General features: G+C 46.0%; 1 protein-coding gene across 1 annotated transcript; it reads right to left on the reverse strand.

The window, feature by feature from the left end:
- Positions 1-908: 908 nt before the first annotated feature.
- On the reverse strand, positions 909-20,175 carry WNT5A (Wnt family member 5A). The gene is made up of 5 exons (XM_075004842.1): positions 19,234-20,175; positions 14,104-14,237; positions 12,834-13,099; positions 8,061-8,353; positions 909-5,824 (listed from the first exon to the last, which is right to left on the reverse strand). Exons 1-5 carry the CDS (start codon positions 19,237-19,239, stop codon positions 5,366-5,368), a joined length of 1,158 nt encoding a protein of 385 aa, XP_074860943.1. The 5' UTR covers positions 19,240-20,175; the 3' UTR covers positions 909-5,365.
- Between the last annotated feature and the right edge of the window lie 464 nt (positions 20,176-20,639).

Genomic DNA, 20,639 nt, shown 5'->3' on the forward strand with positions numbered 1-20,639 from the left:
TAAAAGCAGCCCTGTTAGAATGGGATGCATCGTGTCTGAAGCTGTTGAGCCATACTATAAACTTTATGCCTCAGTTTGCATATTTTAAATTCCTTTAAAGTGGATCTGGAATAAATCAGCAATGGTTAAAAATGGTTCAGAAAATGTTTGAGTAACTCTGTCTACAGGAGCCTTCAGGGGTTCTCCATTAGCTGAATATTTTGTCTACCGCTTTTCAATCACTACGTAAGAAAGCAGAACTGCTGAGAAGGGCAACACATCATAAAGCAACACTGATGGTGAATGATCTAGTACTTGTTCCCTCCCATGTTGTGCCAATAGCATTACTAGCAGCAACTTCACAACACCACACCACCTCACTTAGTCAAGCCCTAGCCAACATCACTCAAAATCAAAGTTTGAGTTTTTAAGAAGGCCCACATTCCCTAGATATCTTAATTTTTTTGTCAATACAAAAAAATCTGAACTTGCATGACTATTTACTGAGAAATAGCAAAACTTCCCCCTATGAAAAGCAGGATCTAAGAGGGTGGTTTATGAAGGGGAAGAAATATCACTATTAACCTACAACTATCCTGCATTATTGGTTTTCAGCCACTGCCGGACAACTGATTGGTCATTCATGTGTGTGGTGCACGCGCTCTCTCTCACACACACACACACGAGTCTCTCTCGCTTTAGAGCAATATGGAAAGCCACCTGCTCCCAGCACAGAATCATGGCATTGCATGGAAGTCAAGATGGGTATCACAAAGAGCTTATACATACTATCAGTGTAGTATAAACAAATGCACATTACCCTCATTTAACAGAATCATGGATTAAGGTAAAGAGATTAGCATTACAGGTTGTAATCACTTTTTTTTTTTAGAAAAAAAAAAAAAGACTTCATCGCCAAAGTCTCACGTTTGCCTCCAGTATGGGGTCCCCTTCCTTCCATTTTTATTTATCAGATTTTGTACATTTTTCTTTCTCACAAGACGTAAGAGCCAGCCCAGCACATTAAAGTTTGCAGCTTTCAAATGCAGTCATACATAAGTCAGAGGTCACCACTGTTACATAAGCCTTCCACTCCTTTTACTCTGTGCCCAGAGATAACATCCATTTGCACATGCATTATTTTACTACAAATGATACATGACAATGAACAAAAACAGATTTAATTTTGTAAGTAGATCCATTTGTCATTGATTAGTTTTACTACATAGTATGATCTAGAAGTCTTTTTTATTGTATTTAAATGCTAATAACTTCTCTACTTTAAATTCAAAATTGAATTAATCTGGAATATTGATTAAAGTGCTGAGAGTGTTTCTTCAGTATGATCGTGTATCTATATTTAGATAAATTCAGAACTTGCATTTGATGCAAGCATGTGTAATTTTTCCTATAGAAACAGATGTGTGTCTGGGGGTGTGTTCTTCTCACTAAAAAGTAACAATTCTTATTTGATTGACCATTTCATACAAAGATGATAACAGGCCTGCTCATCCCCCATAAAAAGTTTTGTTTTATAATGAATATTTGCAGTAATTTAGGCATGCTCTCTCAAGGAATCTGATCCAAAATCCTTTGAAGTCACTGAAAAAAGATTTTACACATTTTGTTATCAATGTCTTTCATTATGTATATCTGAAATCATAGAACTGAAAACTTCTTTACAGAGATGGAAACCTTTTTGATTTCCATACACTGTCTGCTTCCATTCCTTCACTCCTCCAAGCTTCCTCCCTGTTCCTAGTAAACTTTTTGATAAAAACCTTGAATAACATTTTGCAAAAATGGACTGAAAAAAGTGACTATTAGCTACACCACCACAATAAGAAAAGAGGTTTGTAACGCTTTCTAAAAAATATAGGGTTCCAGCAAGAGGATACTAGCATTTTAAAAAGAAATGAACACAAATTTTACTGAAACTTAAAGCAACCTCTCTGATGTCAGAGGCTATGACTATTTTGAACATGGCTATTCTGTGCTGCCAATCAGTTATTTTTTTTTCTTTTGTTCATTTTCCTATTATTGGGAAGAGCTTGAACACAATCCAATTAAAAAAAAAGCTCACTTTTCTAAATAGGGCCTGTGTTTTTGCAATAAAGCACACTGGTCAATATACAACTAAAGAAAAACTGAACCAGATGTGAGTAATAGGACCACAGAACTTTGCATTTGCCCAGAATTGCTATTTTAAAACACACAGATGTTGCTCCACTGTTTTTGTGGGATAATACATTCTTGGCAGCCAAAAAGGGGTTTCAGTATTTTCGAAGGTTACCAGGGAACAAATAAAAAAAGAAGGGGTGCTGGTTTATCAAGCTGTCCCCTGCAGCAAAGATTTTGGAGACACAGTGAGGAAATCAGTTCAGAGCATACTGGTCTTGGGACAGCAAATCTTTTATTTTCCTTTGCTAGTTTATTTTTTTGCTTCTAAAATGTCATTGTCTTTTTTCTTTTTTAAAGGACACTTCATTTTTCTACCTACTCCATATTTCAGGAAAAGAAATCTGGGCAAAACTGTTGATTTTTAATTGAAATGATAGAAAACTATATATTCAGACTAAAAATGTAGTCAAATAAAAATCCAGCTACAAGACTCCTGTCCTACAAACTCTTATTGCTACATAAAACCTTGATTCACACTACTAGGTCAGTTGAAGTAGTTGGTCTTCTTCGATAAAAAGGGCTTCATCACTTGAAAACTACTAAAAACAAAACAAACCACAAAAAATACCAAATGCTACATACATCATTCAATAATTCCATTCCTCTGGCCCCTTGTCAGATGGGTTCTTAACCCTCAACAGAATATTTTGCGGTGCACACAGTCACAAGGTCCTCCCCCCTCCAAAATTTGTTGCATCATTAAGCCCTCTGAATATAGAAATAAAATTTCAAACTGTACTTCTTGTGTTTGTCAAAGGGTCACTTCCTTGTTTTACCACATAGTAAGTTTTTAAAAGTCAGACTTGTCATTGTTTTAACAAATCCTCTTCTGAAAGATAATTAAAACAACTTCCCAACATACAAAGTTTTATTTTTATAGTCTATCTTCCATTATGGCGTAAAACCTTTCAAAAAAATTTTTTAACCAGTGAAATATACAAATCACGCAAGATAGAAATATGTACATTAAATGTACAGAACAGAGAAAAGGACATAGAAGATTTACATAATATCTGAATAAGTAAAATATTTTACATTAAATAGTGTTTAATTCCTAGGATGGTTAGACTCAGCTCTGCGCACAGGCACAAGCCACTAAAAGAAAGGAACAAGAGGTGATTCAGCAAATAAAAAATGACTATGGTTTTTGTATAATAAAAACCAAAAGTGACATATTCAATGAATTAGTGCCTTTTTAAAGTTATTTTGTTTGCAACCATCTGAAAGAGAGGGGTAAATATGGTCTTAATAAATTAAGAGCAATAAAGCATCATTTTAAAAGCTGATAAAAGATCCAGATGAACTTAATGCTACAGTTTATAGGCTTCTGAAAAGTTAAGGCTTTCGTAATATAACTAAGCTAAAGTGGAAGATTTTATCTGTTTGGTATTGAATGATGATTTTTTTAATCAGGGAGAGGTTTCTAAATCAATGACAAATGCTGTGCTTTTATAAATACACTGTATTCACTGTATTGGGGGAAAATGCTAGTTGCTTTATTAAGTACTGATTTATATCTTAAAAAAATAAAAACCCACCTTAAAACAAACAATGGGCCAAATACAGTTTGTGTTAGGGAATGTTAAGGGTTATGTTTCATGATAATCAATAATGCCCTTGAAGGAAAGTGGAAAAGAGAAGCAGTCTCCAAACCAGTGTGAATTCAGGTGCATGATAGCTCATCTACCTATAGCCCAACAAACCCCCTTAAGCTGAGAAAAGTGTTGCTTCTTTGAAATTAAAGTATCCTTAAAACCTCTGTGTAATGACACCAAGAATGCTATAATCAATACAAAAAAAAAAAAAAAAACCTAAACATGATTTGTAAGAGGAAATGGGGGAGGGGAGGAATAATATGCTCTAAACTGACAAACTGCCTCTGTAACTTTAGCAGTTTTATAAAAATCACTGGCTGTATTGAAATATATACGTACAAAAAACTCTGAAATATCAGATGCCAGCAGACCAGTTTTTCTGTATATATGTAACTGCTCAAGTACAGTCTGAACAGTTTTGTATACCTGCAATATATTTTCTAAAGCATGTGTACTGAAGACATCTTATATTAAATTTGGCATTGCTGCAGTATTGAACTAAAATAGCCACTTAACATCATTAAAACATGAAACTATTGTCTCCTCAATTCAAAGCTTTCCCAAAATCCACAATAAAACAGCTTGAGAACGATTGATGGCTAATAACTAATTTCCTTGGATAAAATACGAGGACATATTTACCAAGTTATACTTTGAAAGGTGGCCAGCTACCATCCCACTTTTTACAGGCATTTCAAATTAGGGGAATTCTGTTTCCTAAACGACTTTCCACAGAGTGGGATAGTGAACAGCTGCAATGATTCACTTTCTATTGGGTCTGACCAGAGCACACTATGGGGTGAGATGCAGAAGTTGCTTGCTCCTGATCATCTTTATCAGTAAGGCACTGCTTGCTAAAATGGAATATTCACACATCTTACGTTAGTAGCTGAAGCACTGATAGGCCACATCTTGCTTTGATGTACATCATCAATCAAGGCAGAATTTTTCTTGGTCTTCCTGGGTACTGGACCCAAGACTGTTTTGGCCCAGAATAGTTCAGCAGAGCCTTTTAAAACTCTTATGAGCCGGTACCCTTTAACTATCCCACCTGTTTAAGATAGCACCTTGCAATCATGCGACTGACATCATGGTACCTTTGGGATGAACCCTCCTGTGGATATACCAGCTTTCCTTTTATAGATGCCTGGATGTATTGATCAGCTCTGTATGCACCTATCAGACTACTTTTGGTCACTGAAGCTGAACTCATACTCAGGTTTGTGGGATAGTGTGTCCATTAGGATCATTCTCAGATCCCAAGCACATAACAGGAATTATTTGCCAGCTGCACATGTACTTTATCTCATGTGACTGAGTTAGATTATGTTGGATTTCCCTTCAAACTACACTATTTTTAAAAAAAGTCTTTTTTGAGAGGTGGAGGTGGGGGTAAAATAAATATTTTCTTGGATTCTCTCCTATTATTGCCAAAAATATAAACCACACAGTGTCCTAGGGTGGGTGCAGAAAGGGTTCCAGTCACTGCTGTTTGCAACCTTTATAATAAAAAAGAAAACTCACTGGACTCTATAAATAAAAGTAGAGGTTGTCCTGAGGGTAGCACCCCCTGTTGGCAGGCGGGAGACGTTCCTCCCACTTCATCACCCCTATTTGCATACGAACTGGTCCACGATCTCTGTACACTTCTTGCATTTCACATAACAGCACCAGTGGAACTTGCAGTGGCAGCGCTCTGTCTGCACTGTCTTGAACTGGTCATAGCCCCGGCCACAACACATGAGTTCACAGCCGTCCATGCCCTCTGAGGTCTTATTGCAGAGGCGGCCCTGGGTGCCCAGGGAGCCGGTACTCTCATTGCGCACACAATAGTCAGGGCTAGGGTCAATGTAGACCAGGTCATGGATGGTGGGTGTGTTGAAGCGGCTGTTCACTTGCACCAGCTTGCCCCGGCTGTTGAGTTTCATGGCAGCAGCACTATCATATTTCTCCTTCAGGGCATCACCCACCTTGCGAAAATCAGCCAGCTGCAGCCAGCAAGTTTTCAGGCTGCAGGACCCAGACACCCCATGACACTTACAGGCCACATCCGCCAAGTTATACACAGTCTAATGGAGACAAAAAGAGGAGGAAGAAAAGAAGAAGGGTCAGTGTAGCTGTTACATTGTTTTCTCCCCATCCCCATCCCTTTACATCTTCAGCTCCCACACAACAGGGAATGAGAGCTAACATGCCCTTGCTTTCCTTCCTCCCACCCACACCAAAGGGAGAGAGGTCTCATCCCTTCTCTCATACATCCCAAGTGTGCAAACGAGCCCTCCACAGGATCATTCATGTTGCTTTCCCTGTCAGGAACTTGCTCTACTGCTGGGGAAAAGATTTTGCTGTCTCACTGAGAAATTTAAAATAGCCTTTGTGTTTTTATTTTCTCTCTCAACTGAGCTCAGTTTAAGGTTTACACTAGAGAAAGAGTTAAGGTTTCTTCTGTTACAGGCTGTGCAGCAGCCAATAGTCCACTCTTGGCTGAGCAGCGCTCTCCTGTCCAAAATATTGCTATGTAAGAGAGATGGCCTCCAGAAGAAAGCCCCAAACACCTTTGGGTGGGGGACTGACCTACACAGCAATATCCGTTTTATAAAGCTTTGGCAGGGAGATCTCTGTCATTTACCCTATATAAATAGAAATAAGAGTCAGTGTTGACACTCTCCCAAAAATCCTGGGATCTGACACACTAGGTGGATACCTTATGCAACTTCCACTCAACTTTTTTTTAAAAGTTTCAATGCTGCCAAACATCACTACAAAGAAGAGGCTGCAAAGGGGGAACAAACCAAGCTCTGTAGATAATTCTGTAACTGATTTTTCTCCTATAATGCAGGAAACTGGCCTTTTCATTGTGCCCTCCTCTCACATTTACATACTGTTTGTTTTCAATTATCTTTCATCCTCCTCATCTTGAAACACCAGCACAAAAGAAGTCTCCAGAAGACTATTTCTGGCACCACATGCTCTAGAAGGTAATGACTTGGCTCTTGGAGTTCACAATATCATAAAAGAAGTTTGCACTCATTTATTTAAGGCATTGTCAAGATTAGAGAAGCTATAAAAGACACATTTCACCACAGAAGAATAAAAAGCTTTTCACATCCTCAAAAGGAGGTGGTGGGAAGTTATGTCCCTCCCAAAATATTCTGCTCTGGGAAATTTGGTGCTTCTCTTTTCCTTCCAAAGCAAACTCGATTGCTTGAAAATATAAACCAATAAAACTCTATTCTGCGGAAAACTCAGAGTGGACTCTAGAGGTTTTACTAAAAGAACATGAAGGGATATTCTGCAGTCCCAGCAAAGTTATTTTGAAATAACTATCCTTGCATCTACACAGTGCAACCACTATTTTGAAATAATTTCAAAATAGTGGTAAGCTTATTTTGAAATTTGTAAACCTCATTCTACGAGGAATAGCACCTCTTTTGAAATGGGTGCTGGGAACATAGGGAAGAGATCCTATTTCTAACAGCAGTGCACCCTATTTCAAAATAGGTTCTATGTTTGCAGAGGCTATATTTTGAAATAGCTAAGTGATATTTCAGAATGCACGTGTGTGTGTGTAGCAGCGTTATTTCAAAATAAGCTCATCTGGAAGAGTTTATTTCAAAATAAAGCTGCTGTGTAGACATATTCCCAGTTCCTATGAGGTAGAAAAGGGAAAATCCAATGGCAGGTTGAACCTCTCTAATCCAGAGCTCTCTCGTCCAGCAATCTCTGTAATCCAGCATGATTTTAGTTAGCTGGATGATCACTTACCATGGGTGTGGCCATATTCCCCATGGTCTCATAAAGTTTGTTTCCAACCACAAGTCCTGGCTCTCAGTGCTCTGTGCTGTTATTTAGCTCTAATTTACCCCTACATGTCTTCTAAGAGCCCAGTAAGCAGTGGAAGTGTTGGTAGTACCACTAGACAACATGAGAATTTGCCAGACGATGGGAAGTCTTGTCCTGCACCAGTCAGATCCTGAGGGTGCCTGATTAGAGAGGTTCAAGCTGTAGTTTTGTCACTCAGGAATACTCATACACATATGCTCTCCTCATCTCCCCATACCACACACTTTTCCTCTGCTTTTTAAAAGGGCCTAGTATTAAAGGCTTTGATTTCTGAGTTCACTAGCAGATTTCATTGGGAATCAATAAGAAAATCAAAGAAAATATTTCCCTGAAAAACCAATATGGGCATGAGCTATGGACCCTCATGGAATGTTATCCATGCCACTCTTCTCTATACCTCTCTCAATGAGGTGTGGCCCTTCCCAGGTGAGCTGATCGGGGGAAGGGGAAGGAATCACTTACTCGTCTTCCAGCTTCGTTGTTATGCAAGTTCATCAAAATTCTAGCACTCTCATAAGAGCCTTTCTGATAAATTCTCTCACGCTCCCGAGCATCCACAAATTCCTTGGCGAAGCGGTAGCCATATTCAATGTTATCCCCACAGCCACCCCACAGCCAGTCCCGGGGTAAATCTTTGGGCCTGGCTGCCCTGCTGCAGCCACAGGAGGAGAGCTCCCCCTCTCGGCAGGCACGGCTCATTGCATTCACAACCCCAGCAGCACTGACTGCGTAAGTAAAGGCAGTCTCCCTACTCCCTGCAAGGAAAGAAAGAGCAGGAGTTAAAGGCAAGCCTGCATATGTTCTCCAACATTCAGTGCAAGGCATGTTATATGGAACCTGTGAAATTCACTGAGTTCTTGAAGGGCACTTTTACCTAAGAGGTCTCCATAGAAACATGTTTAATCCTTTCCTTTCCCCACAAAAGCAAATCAATGAGAGAGTGGAGAGTCATGAAGAGAGGGTGCTTGACTCTCCTCACACATTGGTTTTACACCAAGGAACATAGTGGAGCAACAATGATACAACTAAAGGAGAATAAATTCTAAGAGTCTGAAACTAACTGTTCAGCAATGGGTTACAACAATAACTGTGTGCCGGGGTTAGAAAGTCTGGCTGCTTCTCCTCCTAAATACAACTTTTAGAAGTCTGTTCCTTAAATTACTACTTCTTGAACATGATTTATCTACGGTACCCATTTGTTCTAATTTATTTAAAGATACAGCATGTCACAAAGCTGCTGGTGTCAAAGAAAGCACACACCAGAATTATTCTTGTTGATACCCTGCCCTGCGCATAAAAACTCACCAGCAGCTTTGAAGAGGGCTCTTTAAAAATAAAGATAAAGTACACCCACTGCCTGCTGACATCTAGAAACTCAAGTAACAGGAAGACTTTATACAGCAAAAGAAGCCAATACAAATTATTTCTATAAATTGCAGGGAAGAGCAAGCCTTGACCTGGAGTGGGTTAAAGGTTTTAGTCACAGATTGATCCCTTACACTCAAGTGTTTCAAATTTTCATTTTTAAGATGAGTACAGTTTCTTTTAAGGCAATGACAGAAAAAGCTCTTTGTTCATGTGTGTACGTGTATTACAGGATAGCTTCGCAGCAAGATAAATTCATTAAGAACTTCCTCAACAAGACACCACCCAGATCTATTTTTTTACCTAGAACCCAGCTACAGCCATTTTCTTTCTTGGGAATGGCAAGAGTTTTATTTTACAACAAATGTCTTTCATGAAAGCAAGGCTAACATTATAGAGCCTTTTCAAAGTTTGCATTTTTTCTTATCAGGAAGTAGGGCCAAAAAACAGTTACTTTGCGTCATTACAGGCTCAAGCCTGAAGTCCTGCTCCAGGAAAGACACTCAAAAATGACTGTCGGCTCAGCCTAAAACATAAGCTGAAATTGAAAATCAATGAGGGTTAACTATTGGTTTAACTATTAGTTTTACTTCTATTGTTTAGTCCAAAAATAGAATTGATCTAGGTAAACCTTGCTTTTACCAAGCTTGTGGGAGGAACATCTGTGTAAAAATTGGTTTGATAAAAAAAAACCCAATATTCAGTCAGATATGATTTTTGGATAATAGCTCTTTGAGGCAGGAACTGTGTTTGAAGCAACCCTAGCCCTGAAGATCCCATTCCTGATTTAGGCCTGTGGGCACTATTATGGATAGTATGCACTGTTTTTCTGTAGTTAATATTAATAGAACCCTACATTTGGAGCATCTCTGCTAATGTAACAAATGCTGCCTTTTGGAATAAATATGAATAACTTATGCTCTTTAAATGAAAAAAAACTCAGAACTGACACTGGAAAACGCCATTTCTAAAACAGTAGAATCAGAACCACGAATCCCCTTAGTAGTAGGGTCACTCCAGCAGACATTCACTCATGAGACTACTTGCAAGAGTCATGGGTTACTCCTGAGTACAAAGGCTCACAGGGGTAGTCTCAGTGATTGTAATAATTTTGGCGTTACATGTTGCTGAGGTTGCCTTTTCCATAAGCTAATTGGAGGAACTGCTTGACAGATTTCAAGGCTAAATTCCGGATTGTACTATAATTTATGATTTGGATTTTTTCCTCAGTTCTTATTCAACTTAATGGGATATTTACCTACATAAAAGGAACACAATTTTTTTTCCTTTGTCTGTGATTTTTTTTTACCTGACAAATGTATGGTTAGTTCAGGTTCATGCATATTAGTTACTTTTGTACTACATACAATTTTTCCATCTAAGGTCTTGGTACATTTTTAAGGAAGAAAGGATGTGATGGGAGAGTATGAAAAGGGGAAGATGCAATGGAGAAAAAATTGTCTCTGAAAGACCAAGTTGCAAAGTGTCAACTCCATTTTTTCATTAAAGAAAATTCAGTTAAGTCACTGAAGCTGATCTCAAGGCAAGCAGTTTTAGATTGTGTAGTCACCATTAATCCAACACATCTCCTTACACTTTCATTGACTCTAACAACATTATAGAAGTTACATTCCCACGTGGATGAATTGCTATGGAATGGCTTTTCTAGAGTAGCTAGGCACAAACATGATTTCCTCCAGCAAACTTGTCTTTCCACAGTTCTCCAGCATCACCTTAACTGTGGCCATTGGAAGAAAACTGTTTGAACATATTTGAGTTTCTCTGTGTTCTTCATATGTAGCACAAAATAGGACATTCTTCCAAATACATATAACTGTTTAAGTGCCACAAATGTTCAATTTAAAGAAACAAAACCTAAATCTGGGCATAAAATACAAAATATTCTCTTTGTCCTGAGTTTTTCAAGAGTATTCAAAACTATCAACAGACATGGTTAGACTGGACCTGTATTCATTGCAGTTGTTGAGAGGATCCATTTAGTCTGTTTTATGTTAATATTCCTTTCCTACATTTAAAGTATGCCAACTGAGTTCTAGGCCTACTGAGAAGCCAAAGGACAGCACAATATATTGCTTATAGCAGGATCACAACAGTCTTATTCAACAGAAGATCTTAACAGAATAAAAGTTCCATAAATTTAATGCACAGTAAACTATACATTCAGTGTCTATACTCTGTGCCTGGTTTATTGGTACAGCATTAGCTAACTTTGCCTGGTAAATCCTGCAAGAAAATTATCATCAGTGGTAGGTATCACACCATCAGGTCAGCGCTACTCTAAAAGATTCCTCAATGTAGAATTACTTATATTTTAGTCATTATCATAAATGACAAAATCCTACCAAAGTATGCACACTCAGGATCCAGTTACAATCATCTCACACCAGTGAGAAAAAGGAGCAGCTCTCCTGACATTTTATTCTACCAATGGAACACTAGTTTCAGTATAATTGGAATCAGACTCAAGAGTATAGACAAGCGGAACAGCAACTAGCGCTGTACTTTACATCACAGTGTGAAAATAATAGCACTATAAAACAATACTTGTTAATATGCTTTTCAGGATCTTTAAGCATTGGATATACCTATTAATCCCTCTTGTATCTACAATTACCGTAAGAGGCTTAAATACCTGATATATTGCTACATCAGTATTAATTAGGGTAGTCGTATAGTAGTGAAGAGGGCAAGGATTCTCAAGTTGCAAGAGAGTTCTGGTATCAGTTGTGTCACATTCTTGAAGGTGTGAACCCTTCATAGTTGAAATACTGGCAATACAGAAATTATGCCCAATCCTGCCACCCTAAGTCACACTACTGAATCAACTGAACATCAGTAAGTAGTGATAGAGTTGAAGGGATGGAGCCAGAAATGTAAGCATTTCCTTCCTGATTTTAGATGTAACCTCAAGAAGATTAAAGCGGAAAAATCTCAGCATTGTTGCATTTGTTTTTCATACTTAAACTTGCTTTTTGGCTCTTGCTCAGCTTCAACAATGAGAAGTTAATTTAGTTTTTTGGTTCTCAATGCTGTGGTTGCAGAAAAAGACAAGGGAAAGGCTATTTGTTTAAAATACACTGTTCCTCAGATATTTTTAAACTCTGGCACTTTTCTATTCATATCAGGTTTTACAAAAGCCTTATTTATTATTTTTTTTTTTTTTTTTACAGAAAGTTTGGGGCCAAATTTTAATTGACCGTACTCCTTCAAGCTATGCAAGGACTAACCAATTTACAAATAAAGTTGCTTGTTATGTAATTTAAAGCATTCCTTTTTGAAACAGGAAGTAAAGCATAGCCCTAAAGGATTTAATTTAGATCTCAAAAAACTATGCGGCTACTCATAGCTGCTCTGCATAAGCTCTGAGCTATAGCAAAGTCGCAATTAGGTGCAAATACAAATGCTGTATAAAGCACAGAAGACAAAAGAAAAGTATATGCTTCTCAGTATGGATTCAACAGGCAAAGAAACAGACTGGAAAGTTTGGAGGAAAATTCCATCTGTGGGCCTAAACCTGTGCCACAGAAATCAATGAGAGTTTTGTAGCCAAATTTTTACTGCCAAATTTTAAGAACCATTTGTACTCTGTGGGTAGTGTGGAACAATTGAATATGAAGGAGGATTTAAAAGGCAAGAGAAAAGGACCCAGCAAACTCTTCTGAGAGATGGGAGCAAGGGAAAAAACAACTGACTAAAAGGAGAAGAAGGGATTTTTCGGTCAGCTATAATGATACTAAATTACGTACACTACAGAAATTGAGAACTTGGCGAAAATGTCTAATACAGAACATTAAGTAAATATCACACATTCAAAGGCAACAGTTTGATCAGGAAGTTTTTGTTTCATACCTATCTGCATGACTCTGCCGAAAACAGAATTGTTGTCCACAGTGCTGCAATTCCACCTTCTGTGTCTGAACTGATACTGGCATTCCTTAATGCCTGTCTTTGCCCCCTCTCCAATATATTGCATGTGGTCCTGATACAAGTGGCAGAGTTTCTTCTGTCCTTGAGAAAGTCCTGCTAGTTGACTACATAGTGGCTGTGCTCCTATAATATATACCTCTGACATCTGAACAGGGTTCATAGGATTCATATTATTCATACCCAAAGACCTGCATAGAGAAGGAAATTCATTAATATTGGGATGACAAATACAATATTAGTATACAAATACATACTTTTGCTTGAGACCAAAAAGAAAACTTTTGAAAAATAATGAGAAATCAAACTCTTGTTTAAAGGCAGCACAGAAGACTGCTGGCCACTTGTACAGGATGATGGAAGCATGCTTTAAATGACTGTCTTTGCCAACACATCAATGTACCTGAATGCCAGGATTCAAATTTCACCCCATCCCTACAAATTTCTGTGGGCATGGTAAAATTACAAGTCTCTAGTAACTGCCTGATCACAGAAGTGCATAAAATAATAACAAAACAACTCCCTAGCACACCACGCAATTTAGGATTTTCAACCTCAACTTTCAGTCTGCGCAATTATGAGAAAATAAGCAAACCCTTAAGTACCAATAGTAAGATACTGTTACAGATGACTAGCTGTTCCTTCTAACTGATAGAAAAAGATATAGAGGCACGTACAGATACTAAATTAATCATGTTTTTCCAATCCTTAAAAGAGCTCCATATGTGCTTTTACGTGATTAAAACAGGCTTTCCAGTAAGAAAAGTATTCAACTCAGACAGCAGAGCTGGCAGGATTTTTTTTAAATCCCAAAATAATAGAAACATGGAAAAAAAATAGGTATTAGAGTTTTTTGCCCAAGTGCTACAAGAAATTACAACTCAGCTCCTGGGCCTATTTCAAAAGTTGTTTAAATAAAAATTGAATCTCTGTGTCAAATATTTTGCACCTGGAATCCAGGGTTTTCACTTACATTTGTTATTGCAGAGCCTTTTGAATGAGAATAAAGTGACCCCTTTAGAAATTTAATTTTGCTGTTTTAAAAATAGCAAAATTTGGATTTACAAGTTATTCCAGCAATGGATAATTAAAAATCTGTTTATGCAGCACTTTCTGCAGGAAGAGAGAAGCTATATACACCAAACAAAAATTAAATATTGTTCTATATAAACTCAGTATACTTTTAGATGCTTACCACCAAGAGCTGGCTTCTATTACAACCTGGGCGAAAGAGGAGAAAATGGCCAGAACCACTATGAGGTACTTGGAGGCCATTGCACTGCCAGTTGTCCCCAAAGCACTTCCTTGGACTAATACTTCAATGGATTTCTGGAGGAGGAAAAAGAACAGATTGTTTATTGTTTCTCAGATCATTTTCAAGCACAAAGTTTAAACAAGGGACTATCAGGGTTCCTTTTAAGTTGACTGACTGCTCCTAGCTCAAGTGAGCTTTTGGTGACAAAATGCAGGCAGTTTCCAGTCCAAATTAATCCACCCACACAACCTGACATGGAAACTTCACTGTGATTCTGCTTTCAGGGCTGCTCAGCGACTACAGACACGTCTCAGTGCCGGTGAATCAAAGCTCAGTGCCAAGCTCAAACGCTGGGAAAAGTCCCCCCCATACTGTAAGAGCAGCAAAACGCTTATTCCACCTTCATTCTCCTGGCAGCAGATGACACAGCTGCCCGGGCAGGGGAGAAGCAACAAGTGGAGCAGACACATCAAGGCGAAGTGAAGATGATGCATCTCTTTGCGGGGGTGCTTTGGGAGTGGGGAGGGCAGGGAGATTCAGCTGTTACATTAACTCCAACCTAACAACGGATGTTCCCCGGCCCCCAGCCCCCACGCACAAAGGACACCTTTCTGGGAGCTGCTTCCAGACAAGCCCCGTGGAGGCAGCTACCGTCCGAGTGAGTACGTGCCAAGCTCAATCCGTTGTCAGGCGAGTCGCGTCTCTCCTCCCCAGCTCAAAACGCCTCTCTCAGCCGGAGCGGGCAGCAAGCGATCCCGAGGGTCCGCATGCGGGGGACAGACACGTGGGCCCTCCAGGGATCCCCACCCAGACCGCGCCCGGGGAGCTAAGCAAGGACGGAAGGCGCGGCTGGAGAGAGGCTCTCCTGCCTGGTTTTACCAGCCCAGCGGGGCACAGGATCGCGTTGCTCCGTCGCTACAAGAAGGGCGCCCGGGCTCCGCTTTGCTCCGTCTGCCCTGCGGCGAAGCGCCGCTGGGTCGGTATTAGAGCGTCTCCGTCTGCGCCGTACACCCCAGCCCAGTGCCCCCGGGACCACGCGGCGCTTTGGCCGGGGAGACGGCAGCCCCCTGCGGGAACGGCCGGCAGGGCGGTCCCCGGAGCAGAGCGCGCGCGAGGAGTCGGGACACAGGCTCGCCCGCCCCTGCCGGAGTCGGCCAGGCTGCAGCGCGGGGAGAGGACGGGCTGCAGGAAGCTTCCGAGGCTGCGGAGCGCGCTCTGGGCCAGCTCCAAGCAATGGATCCCGCGACCTGCCCCGGCCACCAGCGCCGACGCTGGGGGCACGAGCTCCCAGGGCAGCGGGGCGCCGGGCTGCGCGGCGGCCTTGGAACGGTGTGAGTCATTGCAGGAGCGGGTTAGGTCGGCCTCGGAGTGCCCGGGCCGAGCACCTGCACGGCCAGGGGCCCACAGACCGGGAGTTCCCCCCCCCCGGACTGCGCGCCAGCGGCGCCCTCGGGGAGCGGCTTGCAGGGGGCACTGCGCGCACTTGGAGGGCGAGCGCGGAGCGGCTGCGGGGCCGGGCTCCTGTCCTCTTCCCCGGCCGGACGAGGAGCATCGCCGGGAGAGGCGCTGCTCCGGGTGGTGCTCTGAGCTCGGGCTCGAATTGCTGTTAAACACTTCCAGCTGCCTAATGGGGCTCGCGGGCTTCCCGAGGGAACGGACGGGGGGACGGGGCAGCGAGCCTCGGGCGCGCAGATTAAGGGTGCTGCTTTGGGGCAAGAAAAACCCTCCACGAGTCCCAGCCGGACGGAGGGAGGAGAACGCGGCTCGTCAGGCACAGCACGCGCGGAGCTCGCCGGGGATCCGGATCTGGATCCGAATCCGAATCCGAATCCGCCCCCTGGCTGCCTGGGAAAAGCTGGGACTCCGCCGCTGGCTTTAAACACTGCCGCAGGGTTGCGCTGGGATTTATGGCGGTTTTCCTACCCCGCCCGACTGGGCTGAAACCAGCCGGAATTGCAGACGCGTATTGCTCTGCAATCCGTACGTCCAGGCCGGTGCTTTGGGTTTGGGTTTACACAGACTCCCCTTCCCCGAGCGCAGCCAGTGCTGCGCCTTTGCAAGGTTCCAGGGGAGAGCTGCCAAGGCGCGCAGCGCAACCCCCCGCGGTAAACGGAAATGTACAAGCCGCCAGGGCAGTGAGTTATTACATCCCAGCGTCTCCGCCCGCGCGTAAAAGATCGATGCCAATTAATAAGTTAAACACTTCCAGTGACGAGGTTACTCGAGCGGGCCGGCGTGCGTGACGCAGGGCTGCTAAGGAAAGGGCTTGAATTGTTCAGCCGGGCAGCTCGACACTGGGGGGCTCCCTTCTCATTCCCGAGCGCGTTCCTAGGGAGCTAGCGGCGCTCTCCTTCCTGGGGGGCGGCTGGAGGAAGAGAATTGTCACGGTGTCAGCAGCACACAGGAAACGGGTAACAAGAGAGCTGCCCTCCTTCCCCCCCCCCCCCCCACGCACACAGGGCGCGAAGGGCACAGAGAGTCGGAACTCGTCTGCAGGCACATGCCCGTGAGCTGGGGGTACAAGGGTCAGGGGCGGGGGCGGGGGAATGGTTCTTCCTCTACCCCCTTCGCCTTTCCGCCAGGCCTGGCCCCCGGCTTGCAAGGTGTTAAAATAACGTCCGCCGACCTTGGACGGGCCTCTCGTAGCTTCCAAGCATTAAGTAGCGGGAGATTAATGCGGGATGAAAGGGGGTGCGGGGGCAGCGGAATTGGCCAAAGGTACTTCTGGGGCATGCTGAGGAATTGGTAGAACAGGTTTGTGCAGCGCGACGCGCCGTCCCGAGACTGGCCGGGGAGAAGTTGGCTGGGTCACTGCCCAGAAAGAGCTGCAAACCGAAGCCTCACGACTGGATCGGCCCAGAGCGACCGCAGCTCATCAGCCGTCGCTGCGCGGCTCGGTCACTGGTTTGTCGTCTCCAGTGGCCGCGGCGCGGCTGTGAACGGACCCGACGTGTCGGGGTAGAACTAGACTTCGCGCGGGGCAGCTGTACTCAGCGCAAGCGGGGCCGAGGCGCCCGGCCGGGCCACCCTCTGGAGCGTTTCTGCTTAAGTGTTACCCCTGCAAAGCCCCGGACAAACCAACTGGTTCCTGGAGTCGCCCCCCCCCCCCCAGAGCAGCTGCCCTCCGGCCTGCGGCGCAGAAGGGGCCTGGCTGGCACGGGGGACCGCGCACCGCTGGGAGCACGGCCGGGCCTTCGACGGCTCTTTAGGTGGGAGCTCAGGAAAGAGTTACCCTCAAAACCCGCGAGAGCCAACGCCGAGGGCAAGGCCAAGCCGGGCGCAGCAGCCTGCCAGGTCCCGGAGCCGCGCTCCCCCCGGGGTGTGGAAGGCCAGTTTGGCTGCGGGGCGGGGTTGAACGCTGGGCTCCCGGGACAAAAGTGGGGCGGGGGGTTAGAAGGCTGGAAGTATTTCTTAACCTCCTGGCTAGAGCCCCGCTGGCCTGTGCGCCGACGGCCCGGCCGGGGAGTCCTGCAGCGCGCGCTGCTCAGACACCCGGGTCCTGCACAGCCCTGAGCGTCCTGGCAAGAGCGGAGGTGGGAATGGAACAGAACCGGGCGCGCCCGGGGCGGGAGGCCCCCGTTCGGGGAGTCATACAGCCCTGCTCCCAACAGGGGGCAGCCTCAGCCGCCCGCAACCCCCTCCCTCAGGGCTGGCGCGGAGCGCGGCCGCGCACCTCCTCTCTTAACCATTTCAGGGCACTCCCGCCAGCAGAGCGAGCCCGAGACACACACAGGACACCTGCGCTCGGGGAGGCTCTGGCCGGGCTCCACTGCGGCGCCCCCTTCCCACCCCCGGCAGCGAGCAAGATCCCATCCACCAGCTCCTGGAGCCCCCCCCCCCAGTCGTCTGACACGCCCCTGTAAGGCGCTTGGCGGGTGCTGGGGAGAGCACCGGGCCATGCACCCCGCGGCAGAGCAGCTGCAGATTCAGCAGCCCTGGAGTCGCCTCTGATCCCGGGGCTTTGGTTTGGTTTTGTTTTTACACGGAGTGTCTGGAAAGCCTGTTCAGGCATCTGGTTTTATGGTGGCTTTTATGTGAGCCCCGCCGTTGGTAAGTAGCTCTCCAGAGCCATTCGGCGCTAGTGGGTTGTAAAATTCAAAAAACCGGAGCGCTGCATACCGAGCTGCTCCGGGGATTCAAAGCAAACGACTTACAAAAGCGAGGCCCCCTTCTTCCCTCCGGTGGTTTTAAAGAAAAAAAGAGGGTGCGGGGAGTGCACGTTTGCAGGGTTCAAGTTGCTAGAAAGAGCCCCTTCCCCTCCCGCAGCCCCTAAGGCACCCAGCTCAGGAAGAAAGGGGAGAAGGTTTTTTTTCTAGAAGCCTTTTTAAAGTGCCCTCCCGTGCTTCACATTGCCGGAGTTGAATGAACTTCGCAAAGATGAGTTTCTCGGAGAAGATGAACTTTCCGTGACCCTCCGAGTGTAACTAATTTAGCATACAATTGACAATTAAAAACAAACAAACTAACTAACAGACTTTCCAACATGGAGTCCTGGCAGCATCAAAGGGGCCCCGAAAACCCTCCTCTCTCCATTGCAGAGCCCTTTACAGATGCAAAGTGGCGAGCTCCAAAATTAAGAATAAATGGGGGGGGGGGAGAGCCAGGTTATAAACCGGCCTTGAGCCAGGGGGTCCTTAAAGGCACAGGCCTCCATTCCTGCCCGCACTCACCCCCCCCCCGGCTGTTCGCCCCAGAAATAAAGTTCTGAGATGCCCTTAAAACTTCGCACTCGGGAGGAGGATGCAGAGCTGAAGCTAAACACGCGCCGTAAGGGCTGGCCCTCCGCCGTAGGCAGGGGGCCTTGTGGTTGTAAGAACTGGGGTGTTTCAGACCCCCACGTCCGCAGCGGGGAGGAAATGAGCGAGAGAGCCGAGACTGGGGAGGGGCAGAGGGTCCCCAGGCTGGCCGAGTGGGGGGGAGGGGAACAACCCCCATCCGTCTCACTACACTCAAGGCCCCCCTCCCTCCGTCAAATGTTTGGGGACATCCGCGTGCTGCCGCCACCCCTGGCCCCGCAGCAGCCAGCGCAGCATGCTCACAAGCAGCCCCCGGTCCCAGCCCAGTACTCACCTCCATGGCCGGGGGGAGTCACCGAGCGAGAGCAGCCAAGTAATCCAAGGGGAGGCAGGGGGAGAAAGGGCGAGGCGGCGGCGGCGGCAGTAAATCCGGGCTCGCCTGAGCTCGGCGGTACCCTGCAAAGCAGCGGCCGCCCGAGGCCAGGAAGGGGGCGAGCCCGCAGAGAGGCAGCGCCGGGGCCCGCCGCGCTGACCACAGGCGGGCGCAGAGCTCTGGCCGGCGCGGGCGCTCCCGGGGCACCAGGGCAGGCTCCTTGCCAAGGTCCATCCGCAGTCGCAGCGATGGGGGCTCCCCGGCGAAGCGGCGCCCGTGGGCGGAAACCAACGCGATCTTCGCCGGCTGCAGGCAAAGCGCCCTGGGGGGGGGGGGGGCGCTACGATCCTCGCCCCCAGCTCAGGTGGGGCCGCCGCCCCCGCCGGAGCGCAGCGCCCTGCCGAGGCTCAGTGCGGGAGAGGGGCGCGAATCCCCGCCGCTCTCCTAGTGGCTGGGCGCCGCGCCGCGGGGCGTCCGGGGCTGCCGAGCCAGCCGTGGGCTGCCTCTCTCCATTCCGGAGCCTGGCTTCACTCTTCGGCCCGGCGGGCGGGCGGGCGGCACCTCGCACCGGGGGGAGCTTTTCCTGCAGCCCAGCCGGGGGAGGCGGAGGGGGGGGGGCAGGTCCCGGGTTCAGGGGCTGTAACTCTCCCAATCCATTGCAGGGCAAAGCCCCCCTCGCGGGGCACACAGCGGGGACCGGACCGGAGCCGCTCCCCCCCGCCACCCCTGGGTCTCTATCGCGCGCGGCTCTCCTCGGCGCCCTGCCTCGCAACAGTGCACGGAAAACTTATTCGGCCAACGGCGGCTGAAAACTTTCCCAGCTGCGCATGCGCCTTGGGCCGACCTATGGCAAACCAGACTGGGTTTTAAAGCTGTACCACAGACAGGACCCGGCGCAAACCTCTGCAATACAGAGATGCTCTGCGGAGACACCCCCACCCCCGCCGCCCCCCTGCCCCTTGCAGCCTCCCGAGGCAGGAGACGCATTCCTATGGATTATTTGCTGCTGGCGCTAGCCAGAGCCACGTTCATCAATGCAGGCGGTTTGCCCCCAAACTCAGCTTAGACCAGCTTCCTAGACTCGGGGCCAGGACCAGCTCCGTGGTTAAAACCTCTCCTCCTACCCAGCCAATGAAAGGCAACCCCACATCTCTGGGACGTGATCCGACGTGATAGGCGCAACTCATGCAAGAGCGATCCCTCATAGAGTACAATGCAAGTTATATATCATTCGCCATGTGCACAGTGTCCCCCTCCATGTGTATCACACAAGGAAGCTTTGCGCCGCGCGTGTGTGTATTAGAATTCAAGTTTGTTGATTAACTTCTCCTTGGACAAGTCGTTATTTCTTGCAAGGACAAGGTCGT

Source organism: Carettochelys insculpta, chromosome 11 (assembly GCF_033958435.1).
Source record: "Carettochelys insculpta isolate YL-2023 chromosome 11, ASM3395843v1, whole genome shotgun sequence".
In the NCBI taxonomy this organism is placed as follows: domain Eukaryota; kingdom Metazoa; phylum Chordata; order Testudines; family Carettochelyidae; genus Carettochelys; species Carettochelys insculpta.